We start from the raw sequence: 13,922 nt of genomic DNA, 5'->3' as shown, positions 1-13,922 counted from the left end.
GTTAAAAAGAAGAAAACTAGGGCTTCCCTAGTGGCGCAGTGGTTGAGAGTCCGCCTGCCGATGCAGGGGACACGGGTTCGTGCCCCGGTCCGGGAAGATCCCACATGCCGCGGAGCGGCTGGGCCCGTGAGCCATGGCCGCTGAGCCTGCGCGTCCAGAGCCTGTGCTCCGCAACGGGAGAGGCCACAACAGTGAAAGGCCTGCGTATCGCAAAAAAAAAAAAAAAAAGAAGAAAACTATAACACCAGCACTGTCTGGTTTGATCATCTACCTTACTCATCTCCTTAGTGCCAAATAACTTTAGATTGTTTCCAAAGATTACATTTGTTTTCAACAGACAAAGGCTGTGTTCCCATTGAGATCACAAAAAAGGAAATAGCATACAGATTTCAAAGGCAATTTTAAAAGGAGCTCTAAAATGTTTGAACAATGAAATATATGCTTACCCTTCTAAATAATCAACCTTCTGAAGTGACTGTTTTAAAAACCAGACTCATTACCTGGAACGGAGAGCTTCTCCAAGGTAGAGCAAGAACACTGCCTTCTGCCTAGCTTTCCACAAGCACTCTCATATCTGTTGAATGGAAATGCAAACTTTAGACTAAAGGACTTCTTTCCTAGGAATCACTGCAATACAGCGCCCTCTGGTGCATTATATCAGAGGTTTTTTTGTTCGTTTGTTTTTTGTTTTAATTTCCTTTTCCTTTAGGTTTGAGTGTTAAAATGTTCAGTTTAAAGTATTGTAAAGGTTCAAATGACAGAGAAGTAATAGCCCTGACTAACTTAATTTTCTTTACTGAAGGTTATTATAGTATATACTTAAAACTTTGGTGTCAGATATTAGGTTAAATGACTATAAAATCCATTTTTATTTAGAAAATGTTTTGAGTTTTCTAAAAGAAAGTAATTTAATGAAAGAACAAGGTAAGTGGCCAATTTAAGAGGCCAAGGCTAGAGAGGGAAGAATTATTACATCCTTATGGCAACATTTATCACACTTAGTGCATATTAACAACAATACATATAACTTTAAAATCTGCCTATCTCCCCAATATTTAGTAAAATACAAATGAGGCAAGCAAGGCTTATAAGGCAGGAAAAAACCAAAGAGAATCCTATTTTTGTGTCTCTTCAATATAACCTGCAATAGAACCTTTTCTCCCATTCTCTCCATTTACAATTTGCCCAGAAAATTATCCTAACTTTTCCAGAACCCTCTAACACATGCAGAAAAAATCATTTTAAAGAACAAGTCTGCTTACAGAACTAAAATATTTTTCAAAGGCTAATGCTTGAAATCCATCTAATACTGAACTCACTCATTTATCTAGAAACCTCTATGCTTAGGTAAGCAGTACTTTCCATGGACTTCCAAAGTAATGGCGACATTTTCATTCGATGGAGCAACAAAAATGCTCTACTTCCTCATCTTGCTTTTGGCTATCCTAAAACCTTTGCTCTTCAATTTATCAAAAGTATACCAGATCAACCAGGGTCATTTAACTGAGCTGATCAATTTTACTCTGAGTTTTGTTTTAAGAGTCACTATAGCGCTTAGCTAACCTGGTCTGAATACTGGGCCACCAAAGACCAATATTTAGAGCAGCAACAGCTCATTCAATGCGAAAGAGGCCACTGGTACTCATTCTCCCTCCATGCTAGTGGGCTCACCTCCCTTCTCTAGCCCCTCTCTGTTTTGCTTCATTATCCTCTAGTGCAAACACCACTGGCATTCTATCACCTCACCATTCAGGTATATACACTTAAAGTAACACCAGGTGAGACTGGAGGTTCATCTCTGCAGTGTTTCCACCACTACTCTGATCTCCAATCAGACTGACCTCTCCATCTCACGCCGTTTCCTTTATGGTTGTTTGTCCTGTGGTTCTAATCAGACTTTAAGCTCCCTACAATATGCTGCTTCTGCACTTTCCTGAAATCTCAAAGTATAAATTACATGATCTGCAATAGTAATAACTATCTTTAAGAAATGGGTTTTATTTTTGAACCAGAAATATCGGTCCCACAAGCATTTATTGAATGTGTTCTGAGACTTTCAAACACAAAGGTGAATGAAATGCCTGTTCTCAGAGTCACAGTAACAAAGACCGTGGTACAGTGGTGAGAGCGTATGCACAAGGACAGTCTCTAAATAAAGGGATATGAACTGTGCTACTTTTTAAAATCATCATTTAGAAATAACAATATATTTTAATTCCTTAATAGATGAGAATATTTAAAAATTTTTTCCTATAAAAATATTCAAAACTGGAAAATAATGAACATATTTCAATTTTTTTAGTTTAATTGACTTCTTAGAAATTTAAGGTATTGGGGAGAGGACTTAGAGGAAAAAGTCTGAAAAAGAAAATACTTATGTAAAACTTGCCGAATGCCTACTATGTGCTAAACACTATGCTAGATGCTGGGGATACAACAGTGAGTAAAACCCAACCTTGATCCTGCAACGATGGAGCTTACAGCACAATGGTTGAAGCAGATAATAATCATACAAGTGAAGGGCAAGTTACAATAGTGATAAGCGCCACAAAGGGAAATCACAGAACACTGAGACTCACGGAGGCTTCCCTGAGGAAATGACACCTAAAGGAAAGATGGAGCAAAGAGAGTAACTGAAGTAGAAAGAATATGCACAAATGCACTCTGACTAGAGGGTTCATGGCAGTCTTAAGGAACTGAAAGAGAATGGGAGCAGAAGGGCAAAGGGCACTTGGTAGGAGAAAACAAGGTCAAAGAAGCAGGGAGAAGCCAGACCTTGTAGGGTCTTGTGGGTCATTTTAAGGATATATGTTCACCTTAAAGGCAACAAATACACAGCCGTTAAAGAGTTTTAGCTGTGTTACTAATTAAATTCTAAGATCACTTCTGCAAAGGATCTGGCATAGTTTCAGATACACAGTAAATATATTCAGTAAATGCTGATTCCCTCCCAAGCACACTCTGAAAAATTTACCTTTTTATCTCAGTAGTGTATTTAATCAATTACCAATCACAGTATCTTTAGAAAATGAATTAGCATTATTTAATTTTAATCTAATGCCCATTTTCTCCCAAGTAATATAATAAAGTAGAATTCAAAGTGCACTGAAAATTAGAAGTTATTTATTGAATCACAATATGATCTTATATAGTGCTAAAAATGGAGTACAATTAAGCCAGCCTCTGTATCTATATTTTGATTGTACTCTTAGTTTTTAGTACTGAATATTTTGTAAAATATATCAATACCAAGATGAAACAAAAATGATTAACAATATAAAGTTGTAAATGACGTAATTTAAGGGATCCAGAGCTCAATATTATAAATTTATTTAGCAAGCCAAAATATACCTTCAAGGAAGGCTGAGGAACTTATCTAGAAACCAACTGTTTCTATCAACTATCTATTACACAATACAGTGTCTGTGCCCTGTGTATGGTTTCTGTCTTTTCAAATTTCTCTTATTTTCTCAAATGTTTCTGCTGTAATCCATTAAGACAGTTTGCAAACAATAAAATATTTTACCTAAGACATTTCAGCAATGCATCTTAAAATGTACATTTGCAGAGACAGAAAGAAGCTAATCTTATAGATTAAAAAAAAAGTTAAGAATCTTTGGTAATCAATTACCAGAGAGGCATGACATCAGGGAACCATACTCTTCCCAGGTATTTGGAGACTTCAGCATGAATTTCATCTAGGCTATAATCATCATCAGGGATCAAAACTTCCTCCATGATAGAGAGCTGGGTTAGCCTTCTCCCACATAGTCTTACAAACTCAATGAATGCACTGCAGCTAACTTCACATTGACTGAGGCCCAAGGCTGTTAAGTTTTTACAGTGTTCAGCAATACAAATAAGTTCATTATCAAGAGCCTGAAGACCATTAGCACATACTACTAACTCTATTAATCGTGGACAGTTAAAACCTATCCGTCCTAGAACTGCTTTGCTTATGGAACGACCAAAATAAAGGTGAGTAACAGGGGTTTCTTCTTTGAAGAACGTCTCCAATTCCTCTTCATATAAAAAGAAGTACATAACAACATTAACTCCAGGGGAGTGTTTAATGAGTACATCCCAACTTTGTTTTTTAATAGAAAGAAATTTGATTTGTCCAGGATTTTCACTCACAACATCTATTCGAAGATGCTCAAGGTTAACATGGGTCTCACTTGAAAGTGCCAGGAGAAGTTCATCACTTAGCATGTAATAATTTAATGCCAGTTCTCTAAGACCTTGACAATGGTCAGCTACACAGAGGATTCCTGCAGGAAATGGGGAAAAATCCTTAAACACAAAGAATATGGATACTAATAGAACATTTTGTGAATTTAAATTTGATATTATTCATTATTTGCTAAAATAGACGTAATGATTTCTGAGGAGATGGATGCCAAGATAGATATAATTATACTTGTAATAAAAAATATCCATAACTAAGATACTCCTAGGAGAAGCAATTTAAACTATACGTAGCTTATACATTAAGAGGTCTTTTGAAAAAAAGATTAATGAATTATGTCTCATAAGCATGTAGTTTTCAATAGGAAATTGCATTATTACTACTACTATAATAAAAAAACATGCAAGCATAAAAAAATATAACCTACCATCAGATGAAACATGAGGACAGCTACTCATTTTGAGGCGTCTTAGAGTATCACTATTATTGGCCACAAGAATCTTCAAAGAAGGATCATCCACTGGTGTGTCTTCAATTTTGATTGATGATAATGATTTTGAGTTGACAAAAACAACTGTAAGTGCTGACACAAAATGAGACTAGCATGGCAATAAGAACAAAATTACAAAGACATTATTTAAACATCTACAGCTTCAATTAAGTAATTCATTAAAACTACTTATATCAACATGCTTACACTAACATAATAAAAGCAATCAACATACTACTATTTTTTACAGTGCCATTAGCCAGTAGAAGACATTTCTATAACAAAGTATAGTTTTATACTTTTACCATTAATAAATGGAATGGTGAGAAAGGAAGAAATTTCAAAGATTTCATAAACACATCTTCCAATTATTTTCAATCTTAAGGATTTGTTTTTCAATATTAAAAGGATATAATCATATTTATTTCCTAGAATAGAGGTTGGCAAGTTATGGTCCACCAGCCAAATCCAGTCCACAGCTTGTTACTGCTATGACTCATGAGTTAAGCGTGGTTTTTACATTTTCAAATGGTTGAAAGAAAATTTTTAAGGAGTAATATTTTGTGATATGTGAAAATTATATGAAGTTCCTTCAGTGTCCATAATTAAAGTCTGACCGTAATACAGCCATGCTGCCTCATTTACGTAATGCTATGTCTGCTTTCACACTACAGTGCTAGAGGTGAGCAGAACTATATCACCCACAAAACCTAAAATTGTGCTTTCAGGACCTATTCAACCCCTTAGCCTAAAAGAAATAGAAATCTTATCTGTTTTATTCACTCCTGTATGTCCAGAACCTGAAATAGTATCTGGCACATAGTAAAAGGTCAATATTTATTCTTGATGAATAAATGAATAAATGATGTCATATTCTTCCAAATTTTTTTCTAGCAGATTATCTAGACAAAGATACAGTTTGAAAACTCTCTCTGTTTTGAAGATTGACAAACTAAAGCTTATTTACAGTTTGACTTCAAAATGGATGGAATTTCACAAGTTTTCAGATCCAGTATTTTTTGACACAGATAGAAAGTATGGAAACGAAATCCATGCATGATCATTTTTCCTTTTTCAAAATCAACTTGGATTCTATCAAAGGCTCTATTGTCCCTATCAGAATGACCAAAGTGGTTATACATCTCAATTCATTTATAACAAAACATTGGTTTATACTAATTGTAAACTGATTTACACAAATTTTTAAATGGTGGACAGCTAAACCTCTTTACTAAATTTTATGGTGCCAAAAATTATTAGAGGAATAGAAATAGATCACTCATTTTCCTTAAGAAATATAAAGTTTATTTTCCTTTTAATCAACTCTCACCCAACTCTTTTAGTACTGAAGGACACATTTAAGCATTAGAGTACATATTTCATCACAGTAACAATATATTAGTTTAGTACTTCTTATGCCTAGCAAAATGCTGTATCTTTACATTACTTTCCCTCAGTTTACAAATAAAAAAACTGAGGCTCAGAGAGATCCACAACTTTGCCAGAAGCCACAGAGCTCATTTTGCTGTGGAGGCAGAGCTTGAAACGAAGCCTGCTAATCGCTGGTCCTCCACTCTAGTGACTGCATCAGCTAACCCAGAAGCTAGCCCTGGAAGCTGATGTGCAACATGAGAGACAACCCAGAATCTCAGAATTTCAGGTTGATCTGATTCCCTAGCTCATAAACAAGGAAATAACTATTTAGAAGTAGTAAGTTTTCATCTGGTTACTTAAATTACTTGAATCCCCAAAAGACCCATTCTTTTCAGGCTAGCAGAAATGCTTGCTAGAGGAGAGCCATGACCCAGTTAGGGAGAAAGGAGATGCTACTATTCCTCTGTCCTCTTCCATAGGAAGGTTTCCATTAGCCAGTTTTACAGACAACCATAGTTTAGTGCTTATTACATATCAGGCACTATTCTAATTCTGGGTTTATAATAGTAAATAAGCAAAATAGAATCCCTGCCTTCAAGGAGTTGGTTGATGTTTTCCGTCTGAGGAGAAGAGAGTAAACATGTTAAATAAACAAGGTGATTTCAAGCCCTGATGAAGGATATAAAGAAAATAAAATACTGTAATACATTAGTGAGTAACTACAGGAAGGGGTGTTGTTTTAGCAAAAGTGGTCAAGGAGGGCCTCCCTGAGGAAATGGCCTTCAAGTTGAAGACTGAATGAAGAGAAGACAGTCATCAGTTTCTGTGGCCAAGACTGCTGGTTGCTTCCTAGGAATCATCCATCCTTTCTTTTTTGGTAATCTGGTTCCAATTTTTAGCTGGGCACATTGCCACCCAGCTAAAAGACTGTCCTAGCCTCCCAGAAATGTGATGTGGCCACAGAGCTAGGCTGGCTGACAGACAGAAGCACCATGAGGTACTTATGGCTAGTCCTGTGGTACTTACAGCTTGAAAAAGGAAAGGGCACACCCTTCTCCCCCCATTTCTTCCCTCCAGCTGTCTAGAACAAGGACGTGATGGCTGGAACTGAGAAAGCCATCTTGGGCAATGAAAATGAAGAAAACACCTTGGAGAGAATGGAGCGCCTAGAAAGGGCGTGGGTTCCAAACAACTTCATACCAGCTATGGACTGTGGCACCTATGGATTTCTTTAGTGTAAGAGAAATAAACCTCAGTCATGTTTTCAAGCCACTGCTGTTTTAGAATTTCTACTGTAAGGATGCAATCATCATCCTAATCAGTATAGGACATTTAGTTAAACATTATATTGTTCCACCTCCAATGCAGAGACTATAGAATTACAGGAAAGACACCCACTATTGGCCCTACACACTCTACATTCAAAGCAACTAAGTAAACTGGCACTTGAAAATTCTAAGTATAACATCTAACTTTTATATTAATGACATCTACTGTGAAACAATTACTAAAATTACAGAATATATCTAAAGAATGAAACCATGCATCAGCTATTTCATCAAAAATAAGTGCTAGTCAACAGAAAACGGCTTTAAATAATTATTTGAATGCAAGTAGGGTTATGGTCTGTTTTTAGGAATAGAATTATTTTTGACTAGTTCGACAATATTTAAGAATTTTAGTAGAGCTCACAAAAATGTCTAGCATCTTTACCTTTGACACATTCATAAAACTTGGCTTGGCCGTTGAAATCAAGCCCAAAGTCTGTATAGAACAATTTACCAGCTGAGAAAGTATGTCACAGGCAGCTTCTGCTGATTCAGTACTACTATCAACCTACAAAGACAATTTAAAATCTTAATTTCCTGAATATAACTTATCAGAAAGTTATTGGCAATATAATTATTTAATAGAATTCAATTCCAAAACCATACTTATCCCTTCAAGCTATAAAATAAATTAGAATTTTCTTCTCTATACACGCTATCTCAGATAAAAAATGAAAAACAGAAATGATGACAAGTGAATTTTCTAAGCACTTTAAACTTTCAAATCTTATTTACACTTTCAAATTGTATTTCTACTTTCAAATACAATTACCTGAAATTTAATAATGGCATCTACATGAAGGAAACTGAAGTTTAAATTATTCAATTATAGCTCAAGTGCTACACCTAAATCTATGCAAGTAACTACAGAGAAATAGGAAATAGTTTGGGATTAAAATTCTGCAAAAGTCATTGACTGCTTCAATATAATGATCTAGTTATACACAAATGTCAAGAAAACCCAAGTCATTGTTTTTATTTAATGTTTATTTCTCTTACCTTAAAGCTGACATACTGGAGATGGGCAGCATGCTTTTTAATGATCTGCTGAATGAGATCAGGATGAGTGGAGTTAAAATATGAAGTAGCTGACTTGTTCAGTTCAAACTCAAACTTTCTCCAAAGGTCAGGAATATGAAAAACTTCATTCCATCTCCTACATACAGAAGATGCCCGGGCCCGATCCATTAAAGGAAGATACTGAAAAATGCGTAACACTACATAGTGAGGCAAACTCGCCCAGTCTAGAAGGACAGTGTATGTATGAGTCTGGTTGAGAGAAGAGTAGAACCCAAGTTTAGGCTGTTTCACTGCTGGTGAAGACTGGACAACTTTATTCCCAACAGATAAATTGTTCCTCTTCATTCTGTAAACATTGAACAATGTTAAGTGACCACTTTCCCCACATTTCCATCATATATTTTGCTTTAATTGTATGGAATAACAACATTAGAAAATGAGAAACAGTTTAATACAATTTTGACAAGAACCGTCCACTTTCATGCGTTGATAGGTACTACTATGTGCTACGGATACGAGATAAATAGGAGGGGACCTGCTCTCAAAGAGCTATGATGAAACGGCAAAATACGGTGATACATGCCATCACTGAAGTTGGGACAAGTTGCAATGGAAGATTAAGGGAAGGGCATGTATTTGAGTTTGTATGTGGGAGCGAGTGGTTGGGGAGGCTTCCAGGAGGAAAGGTCCAAGGAAGCAGTGTAAGTGCCAGGTTTATTCCTCGTCAATGACTGTATTCTCACTATCACACTGCAATTGTGCTAAGAACTCCCAGGGGGTCTGGGAGCCCGCAAAACATAATTAAAAGCGTAAATCTGGGTAAGTCTCAGCTCTGCCATTTACTGACCATGGGATCTTGTCTGAGCAAATTAACTTAAGCCTCAGTTTCCTCATCTGAAAAGCAGGGAGAACTGCAGTACCAATCTCATAAGGTTATTGAGAGGATTAAAGTATCTTAAGTGCCAGGACACAGTAAGTGCTCAATATATGCTGCAGTCATTGTTGTTGTATTAAATTGTCCAGTGAATCTTCCTGAATCAATTTCATGACATTACTTAAGTTGGAGCACAATTCTAACAAAAAGTCAAATGACCTGTGACAATGTTCAGATGACACCCAGGACACAAGAGCTGTAGAGAAGTGGGATATAGCAGGGACAGAAGCTGTGTGACCAGCATACTGGTTCCTTACCAGCCAATGTAAAATAGCAAAGGAATGAGCATTCTTTCCCAACGAAAAGAAATGATGACTCTCCAGGTATTAGTCAGCTTGAGACACAACTAAGTTCCAACAAATTTCAGGTCTAGATATACCCAAGTATATAATCCTGTACATAGATTTTACGTAAGAATCTAAAGTATTTTAAGTATACAATAATTTAAAAGGTAAAATAATGATAAGAGTAGTTCTGAACTTATGTTGACTATATAACCCTCTCTTTACCCCTGAATGTTAGGAATGTATATGTGGAAGACTTGGTGTCATAATTGAAACCTACCTTCAACTCTAATGAAATATCTATTTAATATGTAAATATCTCTGTCTGTGAGTCACTCTGTCTGATGTGAAACATTTCCTAACCACAACATAGAGGTGGATCCCAGAAACAGGAATGACCTATAAAGTCACTGAACAAAATGAAAGGTCATCTTTAGGGTTTGGAGAAAAAAAAGGAAAAAACATGTATCTCAATCATCAGGCAAAAGAGCTACTACACACTTTAATCTGACTAAACCAGTTATGTGCATAACTGAGCAATACAATGTAGAATACATGAAACTGCTGACATCAATAATTCAAAGCATATACAATTTTAAAGGGCTAATTCCCTAAAAGGGAATACGATGGCCCAGGGAAGGTAGAGGAATGGACACTAGATTCTCAACTCTGATGTGGAGCACGTTTACTGACATTTGGCTTGTAACTGATTTATTTGGTAGCCTACAGAATGGAGAGTTAAAATTTTACTAAGGAATTACAAAAAAGTTATCCCTAACATAATCTGTCATTAAAAAAGCAGTGAAGCCAAAAATAAAACAAAGACTTCATCCAAATGTCCAGTTAGAAAACTGCCTTGCAGTTCTAAATAAGGGGATTGTGCTATACATTAAATCTGCATCAACATGGACTAAACGTTAAACCTGTTTATTTATTACAATCATTAAATTGCCAATTCACTGACAGAATCACCATAAATAACTTCAGGATATTAGGTACCAATAATTCTATTAAAAATAACACCTTAGTTTTCTTTTTCCTCATGTACATTAATTTTCAGAATATAAAACCCACCCACAAATCATAAATTTTATATATAATAATTTTATAGCAATGAGCATCAGGAAAATATTAGAACTCAAGACAAGTTGATCTTTATTAGCTTGAAATTCCAGCCTAAGCATATACAATCACTTTTCAAAACTGCTATTTCCTTTTCAAACTACCAACTGTCTTACCTAAAGAAGGCTTCCAAGTTAGAGTCCCCTCTGAACAAGCGAAATGAAGTGACTGCTGCCATGGGGTGCTCGCCAACATCCATTTGACTTCACTTCCTAGCTTGGCAAGACAGCACAAAAACACATTTATCAGGATATATAAGTAAAATCCCAATAATTTTTATGCTTAGGATATTTAAATATCATTGTATACGCTGAAAGTTTTTGTCAGGAAATTACTGATTCCCAAACTATTTTCTACTCAGAAGAAAACCTGTCCATTAAAAACAAAACAAAACAAAAAACTACATTAGCCTGATAAATGGAAATACTGCAACACTTGCCAGGAATTACATGTGAAGTTCTGCTCAAATAAAAGGCTGTGTGTGGATCAAACAGTCAAAGGAGGGCTCTGAAAATCCACATTTTAACAAACACATATGGAGAGGTATTACAGAACATTTAAGGTAGCCCATGATTACATTATTTGTTCATAGGCTGTGTAAATCAGTTCCAGTTTTTAGCAGCACGTAACGCCACTACAGTTAAAATAATTAAGCAGACAGAACTTTGATTTTTTATCATTCCCATATGAATGTAGTTTGTTTGACTAGTCTGCTGTTAACATAAGCTTCTGTGGTTTTTATTTTTTCACTTATATTGAGACATATAATTGATTCGTTCATAATCGATTGATTCATACTCTCTTTGAGGTTTGATCAATTTTAGGCACAGTGACTTATCAGAATTAGGAGCAGTCTATGGACATGGAAGAAAATAATAACAGGTCTACACCAGGATAAAACTCACTGCCTGGACATCATGAATAAGTATCATAAGTAAAAATAAATAAATGCATTGTGCTAATTTTTGTAAGCCTAACTCAGTTACACACAGGAGGTGGAGGAGGCAACCTATCAATCCGCTAAAAACTTCTCTTAAATCTCTAATGCCTACCACCTGCCAGCTCTCAACTTCTCTCTGAAGCCTACTCCTGAAATAGAACTTTGGAGGACAGACAGGGAGAATGAATTAGAGGTCAATATCCACAATTTGATTTCCCCACTGCCAAGTGCTGTTCTACTATCATCCAAAACACTATTTTCCAGATAATGGCAAGGCCATCTCTCTCTCCTTTACATTCCACTCCAGAAGTAGGCAGAAAGGAGCCACCAGGTACACTTTCAGAGGAACACCACAAATAAGAGAAAGAAAAGTCAAGTGACATATTTCCCTAATCAGACGACACACAATTTTATTTACTGTAGAAAATTTTCTACTGAGTTATCAATACGGCTGATTTTGTGTGTGCAGCACATTCTTTATGCTAGAGAACACTGAAGAGATCTAGTAAAGGTATATAAATAGGGAATCACTACCTAAGACCCATAAGGTGGTACCAAAGTACCTAACTCAGATCAGTTCACTGGAGTCTTTAAGATCAGATGAATTACTTCCCAGGTGGCTGAAGGAATTTGACTGCTGTTTTAAAGTCACTATCTGAAAGTGTGAGGGCTGGTGGAAGACAAACCCAGAATTCAGAATCCCATTGGGTGGTAAGCCACAATTTGGAAAAGGGAGAGATGAGCAAGCCTGACACTGATCACAATTCTAGAGTATAAAGCAGGTTTGTAAGCACTTGGGAAAGAATGCAATGATGACTCAAAGTCCACTTGGTGGCTTCACTATCCACCGTAACCCAATTTCCTTTTTTTGATACGTCTATTAATTTGGTAGATAAGGTGACCCTGTGAATCAGAGCCTCTAGAAGTATCTAAGAAATCTCCCACAGGATTCTTGAGGGAAAGATAATCAAAGACAGGTTAGACGAAAAGCTAAACATCCAAAGCCATATCTTCTGCACCATCACCAGATTCTTCCAGATTGGTGAAATGAATAAACAAAAGGCACTTTTAACAGTTTCAAGTTTTTAATAGTCGCAACAGTAGAAATATTGTGTAAATACTACAGATAAAGAATAAAAATTCAAAACTATCTAAAAGGTTAGACAAATTCGTTGGAAGCAGCAAGATGAAGATGAACAGAAATAATGAGCAAATGTTCTTTATTTAAGCTACTTTTCTAAGGTGGTACACTGAGAAATCAGGCTGCTGCCACCACAGGCACATGGTCTCTGCTAAGGGGTCTGAAATCCCAGTCACCAGTGCAATGACCAGAGAGGCGTGGCCTGGCGGGAGAGCAGAAGATTTATTCCAAAATATAGCTTTGAAACACACAGCATTCTAATAGAAGCAAATTGTGCTGAGGGGCAAAATCCTCCCACTAAACATATCCCAAACAGAGGACAAACAATTTTTTAGGGATGTTCTCAAAAATATTTATGTTCTTTGCAGCCCACATGACCCCTAAGTTCCCTTCTAAATCTAAGACCTACAATTTCTTAAAATATGAAAGTCAAATTACAATATCATCAAGGTTTCAACAGGAGAAAAATTAGTATTTATGTCAAACAAATCTTTCCTAAAGCAGTAACTGCCAACTTTTTGGTGTTATATTTTTTCATTGATTTAGCAATTTTCTATACACTCTCAATAGTCTCTGTTGTATCAAGATATATTTATTTTTCAGGAAAACTTTTAATTTTAAAATAGGTATGTTTGCTTTTAAATGACTCATGAAAACTGAAGTTTTCAAACTACATGTGGATTCAAAACACCTTTTGAGATGCAAGGAGAGGGTTAAACAGAACTTGAACTGAGCTATCTGTTAAAAATCCTTGAAAGGGAGGCCCAGCTGTTCCCCTCTCTTAACCCTCACCACCTCTACTCCCAACTCTGGAAGAGAAAAAGGAGCGAGCACAGGAAGCCAGGCCCCCTACGGGGAAGCCTTCAGACGTGGGGAAAGCCCTATCTTAGGGCTGGGTACACCAAGGGATCCAACAATTAATACAAAGAGTTCAGGAAGGCATTTTGCAACATTTTTCTGAGGAAATAATCATGATTTTTCAACTTTGGGGAAACTTTCTGGGCACAGGTGCTAAAAACAAAACCAGTATACCTAAGAGAGAATAGATTCTTCCAACTCACAGGAAAGGCTTGAGTCTACTTTTCTCCCAGACAAGCCTT

General features: G+C 36.2%; 1 protein-coding gene across 1 annotated transcript; it reads right to left on the bottom strand.

The window, feature by feature from the left end:
- Positions 1 to 3,627: 3,627 nt before the first annotated feature.
- Positions 3,628 to 10,940, bottom strand: LOC309820477 (F-box/LRR-repeat protein 21; the record flags this gene model as incomplete). Its single annotated transcript, XM_082651266.1, has 5 exons — positions 3,628 to 4,271; positions 4,617 to 4,788; positions 7,767 to 7,889; positions 8,381 to 8,747; positions 10,858 to 10,940. The coding sequence occupies 5 exons, from the start codon at positions 10,938 to 10,940 to the stop codon at positions 3,628 to 3,630; spliced, it is 1,389 nt and encodes a 462-aa protein (XP_082507392.1).
- Between the last annotated feature and the right edge of the window lie 2,982 nt (positions 10,941 to 13,922).

This window comes from Grampus griseus, assembly GCF_964374135.1.
Source record: "Grampus griseus genome assembly, chromosome: 3".
Lineage (NCBI taxonomy): Eukaryota > Metazoa > Chordata > Mammalia > Artiodactyla > Delphinidae > Grampus > Grampus griseus.
Note: the sequence above shows the minus strand (reverse complement) of the source record. Positions and strands in the feature narration are given on the sequence as shown.